The 10,137-nt window shown below is 52.3% G+C and overlaps 2 protein-coding genes across 2 annotated transcripts; both read right to left on the reverse strand.

Moving 5' to 3' along the window:
• Window positions 1-2,879: 2,879 nt before the first annotated feature.
• Window positions 2,880-4,194, reverse strand: QBC33DRAFT_551950 (uncharacterized protein). The gene has a single exon (XM_060429251.1). It carries the CDS (start codon window positions 4,026-4,028, stop codon window positions 3,144-3,146), a length of 885 nt encoding a protein of 294 aa, XP_060278681.1. The 5' UTR covers window positions 4,029-4,194; the 3' UTR covers window positions 2,880-3,143.
• Window positions 4,195-6,120: 1,926 nt separating this feature from the next.
• Window positions 6,121-7,796, reverse strand: QBC33DRAFT_574217 (kinase-like domain-containing protein). Its single transcript, XM_060430743.1, has 2 exons — window positions 7,320-7,796; window positions 6,121-7,262 (listed from the first exon to the last, which is right to left on the reverse strand). Exons 1-2 carry the CDS (start codon window positions 7,758-7,760, stop codon window positions 6,156-6,158), a joined length of 1,548 nt encoding a protein of 515 aa, XP_060278682.1. The 5' UTR covers window positions 7,761-7,796; the 3' UTR covers window positions 6,121-6,155.
• Window positions 7,797-10,137: the final 2,341 nt, after the last annotated feature.

Raw genomic sequence — 10,137 nt, forward strand, 5'->3', positions numbered from 1 at the left:
ATTTCCCTTTCATAAAAAAAAAAAAACCCCCCCTATTCAAAAACCGCCCCAAAACCGTTGGTTTTTTCACCGGGGGCAAAAAAAAACCCCCCTCAACCAACCCCCCCCCCCCCCCCCCCCCCCCCGCCACGATGCCGAAATACTCCCCATTCCCGTCTTGCGCGATTCTCACTTAGCCCTCGCCGAATGGGACCGGCGCCGGTGCTTTGCTCTTGCGCGCCGGGATGGGAGGGAGGTTATCACTGCGCTGAGAGGGATTATGGCTGTGTATGCTTGGCTGCGGGATGCGCAGGGTTTGATGTAGGGTTGGGGTGGATTGGATCTTGGAGGATGGGGGGGTGGGAAGTAACCCACCGTGTGCGCGTTTGAGGGAAAGGTGAAATTGGATGGAAAGTTTGCGCTGCATTTAACTTAATTTAATGGGAAGGTTGTGTGTCTATCTTGTCCTCAAAACACGCTTGCTTGTAGAGTAACTGGACTCATTGTTGCAAGCGGCCTACTTGCCGTTCCGCCTATTAGATGTCACCGATATGCGCATAGATAAACAGCATTCAGTCTCAGCGCAGTTGGGTCAACATTGCCAGTGATGTTGACCTCCTTTTCACATCGACTTTGGTCATGATGCCGCTCTTGGTATTGATCTCAACCTTGGTTGCCGATGCAAATTAATTGCTGGTCTCTCTTCTTTCGAAGAGAGGTCGGATATCCTAATATATGTAGAGCTCCTTGCTTCAAGCCATCATACATATATTTAGCTTCCTCCGGTCCATTTCTAGAACCCCATGTGTCGTGTATCTTTAAGGCCATCCTAACGTTAGACTCGGTCAAGAATATCCAGAATTGGGCTACGACGTCAGAAACCGCGTAGGATTTCCAAGGAAAATCCATACGTTGGCCCAATGTTGACCCGGCGATGCCAGACCGAGGATGCTGGAAGGGGGTGCAGAGTAGTCATCGCAGCCAACCGATTGGCCCCCATCTGTCGGACTACTAAGGCCGTGTCTCGAGGGGAAGATATCAACCATTTGATGCTAGAGATCCAGGTGTAGTCTCTGATCTAGCCAGCTAAGTTAACCAAAGCGTTCGATGACGAGGTTCAGAATAAAAGGATGGATGCTTTGGGCATAATGCTTGGGTTTTATGCTTGCACCTGGATGCTCATATCGAAAGTTTGGTGAGTAAAACGTTAGTCAAAGGTTACGGGTAAGGGTATTCTCCCTTAGCTGGAGAAGGATAAGGATAGTGAGAGGAAATAAAGCGCACTGAAAACATATAAATGTTTTGGTTTCGGAAGCAACGGCGACGGTAGATAGGTCCTGGAGAATGCAAAGAAGTTTGGGGAAATGCCGATACCTTTGCATTACATCAGATAGTGAATAACCTAGTGGCATATATAAAACACACCCAGAACGATGTATGGGAAGCCAATATTAGGGCGGCATGAATCCCTGACCTCCACACTTGAAGCAGCTCACCCACTCGTAGAATTTTCCATTCTGGCAGCGCCCGCTGCAAGAAACCAAGTTCCCATCATCATCAGCCTGCTCGCCATGTCCACCGCAGGAGTCACAATTACGCTCAATGGATTCGCCTTTGCTCCCGTTGCAGTCGCTGCAAGCCGGCCACGAGTAGTTGCGGGGGGTGCGATCTCCGGTGAATCTCATGGCTGTCTGCCGTTGGCTATAGGTGGCGGCTGATTCCAGACGTTGGTGTAGGATCTAGAATAATCAGTAACGATAGAGTGCAGATGGGTAATAGGCAAGTCGCACATAAATACCGGTGAACTGAATCCTTTGAAGGTTTTGCACGAAGATTCAAGGTTAATCTCAGAGCACGCCGTAGTGATGAGCACGAGCTTTATCACCCGGGAATTGTGGCCAATATATCTCTTGCAGAGCCAACATTTGTACTAACAGGAAAGGCGTTGGACGCCGTTGGGTGCCTCGGGCGAATTCTCGTAAGGGGCCGAACCATGCAAGAAGTGTAGATTTACCCAATAGCAAAACAAGGCTATACACCACCAGGCTGCGCCCGACTTCAGTGCGGTTTTTAACAAAGCAAGTAGTCATCACCATCATCAGCCAACCAGAACAAAGTAATGTTGAGACAAGGCGGACTGAGACTTACGGGGGAACGTGCGCCTCCAGTGAAAAGGAGGGTGGTGACGTATAAGTTCCACTTTCACGGATAGTTATCACCCCGATTGGCCGAATGACCCAGCCATCAGAGCTTGATTTTGGTGTATTTGCCAGGTTTAGGATGATCCCACATTCTACGGATCAGAGACGGGACACACCGAATTACTTAATTAAAATTACTGGGTTTGTTGCGTTGCTTCCAACAGGAGGTAATTGAGGGCCGAGATCTGGTCATCTTCCTGAAACATTGTGCGCTATTGAACAGAGCTCAAGCTGTCTTAATCACTGGAGTTGGTCTGGGAGGTTGGAGAGGCGACTGGTGATGGAATGTCGTAAACATATGAGTACTCACACCCGCCTATTGGCACGCCACGCTGGCGACCGACCTGATGTCGCCGTTCCTGCTGGATCGGGTGTTCGTCCTCCGCATGGCGGTCCGCAGATCTGGCAGACGCATCATCAACTTGGCAAGCCAGCAGGCATTATAGGCGTATGGCAACAGCGTGTGTGCTGGAAGTAGCAGAGCTGTGATTTTTAATTTTAGATCACCCTCTACTACATTCATCAGTCGTGCCAACTCAAGATCAGAACCCCCACTGCAGCTACCCCTTCAATATCTTCCCTTGTCAACACGCTTAGACACCCCACGACCGCACAATCAAATAGAATTCCCCCTTATTCTCCTCATTCCCCCTTCTCAACCTGCAGCCCGGCCAGCAGGTCGCCCACCCCCCACAGCAAACCCCACCACCTCCATTGAACAGTCCATGTTTCCTCCCCTTCCTCCTTCTCCTCAATATCCTAGGCGCCTCGCCCAGTAACACCTCCCTCGTCTTCCGTCCGTTCCGCACGATAAACCTCTCCAGGTCCACCTAACCCCACTGTCCCGCCACCCCCCAAGGCAGGCGCTCGCCATCGCCCTCGAAAGATTTCAGGCGGTCCCAGGCACTCGTTCCCAGTAATCATCCTACCCGGCGACGTGAGGCCCCGCCCGCCAAAGCAAAACTAATCGTAGTCTGAATCATTCTTCCAATATGGGTCATTCCTCCGGTGGTAGCATTCCTCCTCCCAATGCTCCCGCTCCTCCCTCTCCATTTGCCTGTTTAACATCTCTGCGTCATACCTCCAACAATCCTCATAGTTGTCAAACACAACCCTGTCATCACAAGAGGTCCAAACATCAGGTAGGACCTTTGTAAGCTCGATAGACCATTTGCAGCTCGGCATCCTCTGCATTATGCTCTCGCGAAGGGCCATAACCTCCTCGTCAATATCGTACTCCTCACGAACCACAACAATCTTCTCCAGCGACGGCATAGCCTTAAAGCCGCCGTCGTCTAGCGCTCTCAGCATCTCTGCAGCCCGGTCAACAGCACGGAGCGAGAATATACCGCCGGGTGGCTTGCTCGATATCTCGACTGTCCTTAAACCCGGGCAGGTTTCCCGGATAAGTTGAAGGACTTGAAGATATTCCTCGCACGGGAAAGGATTTTCCCAGTTTGCGGAATCGAACGAGGTCGGGAAGTTGATGCAGATATGCCGCAAAAGGGCTGCATTGGCCCCAATTTGTTGAAGGAACGGCGCGATGCATGGTACGTACGTGCCGTCCGAGCCGTCCGAGTTGTCCGATATCGAGTCCGTATCAGTGTTGAAAGAGGTGTACGCATCAGGAAACCGAAAGCCGTTGTTTGAATAGAGGAACGCTATGGCCTCTTCATTCACCGTCTTGTTGACACGGAGAAGGGCCGGATTGAGACCTTGCCCTTCGAACCGAAAGAGGCGCGGGTTGCAGGGACCATAGTTCAAAACAAGCTCGACAGGGCTGTCTTGGACGAGGAGCTCGGAATAAATTAGAAGGCGGATCTCTATAGGGAAGTTAAGAAGGTGCATTGAGGAGTTTGCGGTCGAGGCGCTTCTAGGGTCTTGCTGTTACGGCGGTTGGAGTTGTTGGTGTCTGATCATGATCCTGGTGGGAAAATCAGAAAACCATTAGGCATCAACGGACAACTTGTGCCTTGCGGGGTTAGGTAGCTGTCCAATGGGGGCAAAAGATGGCCTGCCCGAAAATTGGATTTTCTATGACGTTTTGGGGGTAAGATTACGGAATGCATACGCAATCCTTTGGGCTACCTTTGGTGTGATTTCGAGAGCTTCCAGAACAGAAATCAATCACATTATTCCTCAGACCATCCCCTTCCTGATCGACCCAATAGAGTGATTCAGTAACACTGTATGATCACCTAATATAGAGGAGAGGATATGGATCAATCGCCAATAACGGGGCAATCACCATGAAAATGAGCGCATTCAATTGTTCTCAATTAGTGCATCGACCTCCTCCAAGCTTATGGTGGCGGAACACTGCTGGGTGCAAGTTCCAGCGCATCTCCATGATATATAATCATGCTGCGGCCAATATTTAGTCAATCTGAACAGAAATAATGCGCATTTGTTGCGCTTAACTACTAGGATGGACCTATGGGGTTTGCACTGGGAGTATGAGAAGTGATGGAAGTTGTATGGCGGAATTGTCTGTCTTCAAGTTGGCGCATCGTCGCCGCTTCTGGTGGGGTCCTGGCCGATTTCTTAGTGGCCTACTGCCCTCAAAACAGAAACCCATAGAACCATCAATTCTTTCGGAGCAACTTTGTCTTCCATTGTAGATATACGGGATTAGAGTCTATTAATTGATTTCAGTTGATGCGCATTATTTTTGCAAACACCAAGGACTCCCCAGCCATGTCTTGTGGCTGCGACATAACCTGGCGCCGAACTTCCATTAATAAAGTGAGTGTTTTGGGGTTATCGGGTAAGTATTTCGGGGTTAGCGGGTAAGTATTTCGCCAACCTCAACTGTGGCGCAAAAGCCCCCAAAAAAGGCTTTGTGCGCCACACTTGGGCAAAACTTGGCCCAGTCCATTGCTCTAACCCGACGCTTTCCATCTCCAATTCTGTCTCTAATAATCCATATCGTCACATCAATTCTAGCCTACATTTCTGTCCTTATTTCTCCGTATCATTCATCACCTTGGGTGTGCCGCCTTTCCCCTCTCCCTGTCCTCGATAGAATTCCTCGCGTTCCCTTTTGTTTTTGACTTCCGATGGACAATGCATGCAGCGAAACATGGCCATGGCTACGCTTGACCAACTGGCCTAACGAAATAGGGGCCACAGGCAGCGGTGGTCATCGCCGTGGGAGTGCAGTGATGTGGACAACGCTTCAAGCCACGCTTTAACGATAACATGCCATTGGCAACGAGAGACAGAAGAAAGACCACGGAAGCGGGACCACCGGGTGACGCGGAATCGGAATATCGCCGAGTTGTCCCGCAGACACGACTTCGCGTGGCACTGTGGTACGCCAGGGTCTCGCTCCTCAATTTACCTCGATTTACCTACCTTGGCAGCCCGATCATTTACCTACCTCTGTCATGAAGTGGCACGGCTCTGGAGGAAGGAGAGCAGGAGGTCGGGGAGGGAGACTCGACATGTAATACATGAGGCTTAGACGCGGTTCCTCCTGCCAATGCCCCCAACCAAGCGAAAGTCACAAAAATATGGTACATGGCCGATACCTGACGTCCTGGTGCTAGTCGCGGCCATGGTGTAAACGGAGGCTCACTTCCTATGTCCTAGCCACGGCCTCCTTCGTTCCAGAGCTAACGAACGCCTTCGTGACAGTCACTCCATCGCCATCTCTTCTCCAGCGAGATGAGAGCTCCATATGGTCGCGATTACCGTGACGCTCATCCGGGCCGCTGTCTCAGCCAACGCCAATCTGCAATCCGCTCAGGGCTGCCGACAGAGTCTCATCGCAGCAATACTCCCACCCGCCGCGGCATTAAACAGCTTAAGCGACGTGCCAGTCGACTCTATCAGGCCGCAGAATCTCACATTTTGTCTCAGATACACGACCGAATAGCAGGGTCTGCTTCCAAGCGTCACTTTGACATGTACATTTTATTGCTGTTCGTATGCCTACCTAGGATGCAAACTCGGCTAATGTCTATGCAAACTCTATGCCTCTATCCTGCCACCGTCGCTGGCTCGCTGAAAGACTTCCCTCAATCGCTGCAAATACTGTTCCCGCTCCTTGACCTTACCCTCGATGAACCTCGTTGTTCCGACAGCCCAGTACGGCGTGACTAATCGCTCAAACTCTTTCCAACCCTTTGTAGCTTCTGGACCGTACTTGGGCTGAATGTGCTGCAGGAACAGACTGTAGAAGCCGCTAAAGCTTTCGATGGCGTTGAAGTACCAAAAGCCTCCTCGATCCCAGCTGTTCCTCATCACCTCAGCGTAGGAAGCAACACTCCCAGAAGCCTCCTCTTCCACCTGGAACGCAGATACAAACTCCTCGTGTCGTTCGCCGTAGTCAACCAGATGGTCGCCCGTTATCTGATCGACGGCTCTGTTGGTCAACCAGTAAGGGGGCTGCAGCATCTCCGCTGGCAACGTACATGCCCACTCAAGGTCGATGATGCACGTCACATGCCCATCTTCATCCACGAATATGTTGCTTGGGTGGAGATCTGTGAGCATGAGAATGAAAGGACCATGCCTCCTTTCCTTCAGCGTGAAATGCGGTATGAGAGCGCGCATGATGGTCAAAGTAGAGAGCTGCGACTCCCCGTCGGATTGGTTGAGGATCGAATTCGGTTGGTGGCGGATCCGATTGTCATGACATGACAGTCGATCCATCAAGTACGTATCAGTGGTGGCGTAGGTTAGACCTCGCGGGATCCCCGTTGGTATCTCGTCGTTCTCAAGTTGGTGGAGATGGAGTCCCAGTGGTCGATTTGCCAAGGAAACTACGCCGTAGTCATCCACTGTCAAGCAACCAATTCGAGGGAACTGGACCTGTGCCAGTGAAAGCATGATTCGAGATATGTCTTGGTAGAGGACCAGTCGTTTGTTGACATCGTTGTGTACGGTGTCCCAAGTAGCAGACAGCATGCGTCCATTTTCCACGTAGTCCATCACCATGTATCCAGAAGTGAGTGTCTGGTGGTGCGGATGGATGACATAGCTGGAAATAGCAGGCCACCCGAGGATCCAACGGATTGACCGTCGCATGTACCAGCCCAGCCGCGAAAGGAGTGGCGCTTGAGGGATGGCTGTGAACTAAGGACGTGATTCTCATTAACGTCAATATTACCAGTCCCGACTCGGGCCCCTTACACTTGATCCACCCGGAAAGCAAAACCCCCAGAGGCGCGGAATCGGAATTGAAGGGCAATGAGACTGTATCCAGGCATAGGTGGCAACCTCGCAACGGAACTTCTCCTCAGCATTGCCTGGGTTCGTCACTTCGCCTATCTTGTAGGGCAAAGGGAACCGGATGACGACCCTTTTTTCGGCATGGACGTATATCGGAATGCAAACGTTGAAGCTCCCGTGGACCCATTCATTGACCCATGGGGCTCGGCAAGAGTCTCTGGAGACCCCAAGGTGATGCGATACGATGCTTTCGATTTCGCCAGCATGAGAATGAAGATATTGGTAGAAATCTAGCCGTTTTTCGGGGTAGGATAGCTTTCGGAGAACATCAGTTTCGTCGTCCAAGGCTTCTGAGAGCGTGATGGCGCCAGCCAACAGAGGAAACGTTTCGAATCGCGACATTTGGACTTCGAAGTGGAAGGATCGTGTGAGGAGGACAATCTGGCCAAAGCGACGGACCCCTCATGTTTTGTCGCGTTTTCGGAGACGCCGCTGACGCACAGGCTGCTAGAACAATCCACGTGACACATGCAATAACTGGACAAATGTTCTGTCCCGACTTCAAAACAAAAACATCACGTCACAATCAAGGATGGCGTCCCAAGAGCCAGCATCGTTGTCACAATCAAAGCCATGTCCATCAATTGCACCTGCTATCTCCCCTGCCCTTCTGTCGGTACATGATTTAGTGCGCACCAATCCCAGGGACCTCTTGGTCAGAAATGCTTCTTCGATGAAACCGCTCAAGCGCCTCAGGCAACATACCATGGATCAAAGCCTGACCACAGACTCAGGATTTCCAAAATCATCCATCGGCTACTTTCTAGCTACTCGTTCGCTATGAAACAGAGTGCTATGCAGAAGCTACTAGCTTCTCCCCAGTCCCCTCTCGTCGCAACCAAGTAAGCTGTTCTTATCAGCAACCATCTTCAGCCCTGGCTAATGACCCCACCTTCCTCGACAGAAAACCCCTCAGCTTTTATTTCGACCGGCGCCGCGTTACCGAACTTCCATGTCTCGCCCTTTCCCCTCGAGACCAATGTTCCGACTCGGACAGCCCTCTGACCGTCGCATACACCAACTACAGGTACATTATGCGCCAGCAGGCGTTGGCCTTGGAACTGCCAAACAACTCTTGGCAAACAAGTGGCCCAGCCTAGAGGTTGTTCGAACATCGAATAAAGGCCGTCACCCCGGCAAATCAACACCACAACCTATACATAGCAGCCCTCCTAATCGCCATTGCGCAGGCGCAGCAGGCAGCATTGGAGCGGCAAATCGACTCGCCCGACCAGAATTCATCAACGCATCGAGTACGTCTACCAGTCTTAATCCCAGCGTCATCAAGCTAACCGCCGTCTGTCCTCTGCCATCTTAGTCCCATGTGCTCCTCACCTACCGCAACGACCCCAAACAAATCCACCTATTCACAGCCGACATTCCGGTGACCTTCTTAAACAAAGTCGCTCATCCCGCCATTCCGCCTCGAGACCAAGTCCCTGTCATGATCCAACACACCACTATCCCCCTCGAGCCATACGAGTCGTTCTGCAATCGAGTCTTTGCATATGTTCTCCCAACCACGCCTAGTGAAGGGAGAAAACGGAAACATGAAGGGGAAGGCGATGCCAAACAGTAGTCATATATCCAAGTCACTATGCAAAACTATCTCCATTGTTAATACTTTTAAGAACACGATATTTGAGACACTGCTAATACTTACTCCCCTCCACTCCTCCAATTAGTCCCCTTCCGTGTTGTACGCCGCCGTAGACCCTTCCGCCAAGAAAAAGCCCTCTTTTACCAGAACCCCGCCGACCCAGGCATCGCCATAACGCCTGCCCTACGCCTGCCCTCTAGCCATAGACACCGACTATCATCAGCCGACGTTTACGGCTTTCCAAGTCTCCGAACCGGCCCGGGCCCGGGATATACTAGGGCAGCTCTGCCTCTCTATCTAGGCGATGGGGCTCAGGGACGTGCCGTTGTTCTTAGCACGGCCGCCTACGCTGCCTGGGGAGACGGCGGTGGGATCCTGACCAGGACACGGCCTCCGGATGGGGGTGTCGAACGATTGGGGTGGTGTCTTCCGCCCTTTCGGACCGGGTTTCCTTTGTTCGCAACCTCGGCATCATCCTACGCAATCCTCTCGCAAATCAAGCCGCATTTGCGGGATCTTTTTGGGAGTTCCGATGGCACCTCCGGGGGGGAGACACAGCTTGGTCTTACTGACAGGGCTTTTTTTGTCTAATGCAGTAGGTAGGTGGTGAATTAGTATGCCGGGTTAATCTCCAGGTTAGAGAGGCAAACACTATCGTTTTAAAACGAAGTTTAGCTTCGTCCACATGACTTACCACAGATGACAATGCGGTAACCTGCCCCCATGATCTCATCATGGTGGGCCAGACGATGGCGAGGCGATGGCGAGGCGATGGCGAGGCTCATTGAGCAGTAAGCCAAACCTGGTCACCAGACCTCGGCGTACCGCCACGCTACAGTACGGGGATGGGAGATAGCTTGATACCCATATGTCATTTGAGGGGGAGGGGTGCAACTGGCTAGCTGTTTCGGGTACCCCCCCCCTGACAAACTTCTACCGCAGGTCCTGCACCACGGCAAACCTGTCCCCCGCGCCACCGCCTCTAGGGTCCTGCAGTCTCTTAGTGCCCCCGCCCCCCCCCCCCCGGCGCGGCGGGGGGGGGGGGGGGCGGGGGGGGGCGGGGCGGCGGGGGGGGGGGGGGGGGGGGGGGGGGGGGGGGGGGGGGGGGGGGGGGGGGGC

This window comes from Phialemonium atrogriseum, assembly GCF_030411735.1.
Source record: "Phialemonium atrogriseum strain 8032-3 unplaced genomic scaffold QBC33scaffold_41, whole genome shotgun sequence".
NCBI lineage: Eukaryota > Fungi > Ascomycota > Sordariomycetes > Cephalothecales > Cephalothecaceae > Phialemonium > Phialemonium atrogriseum.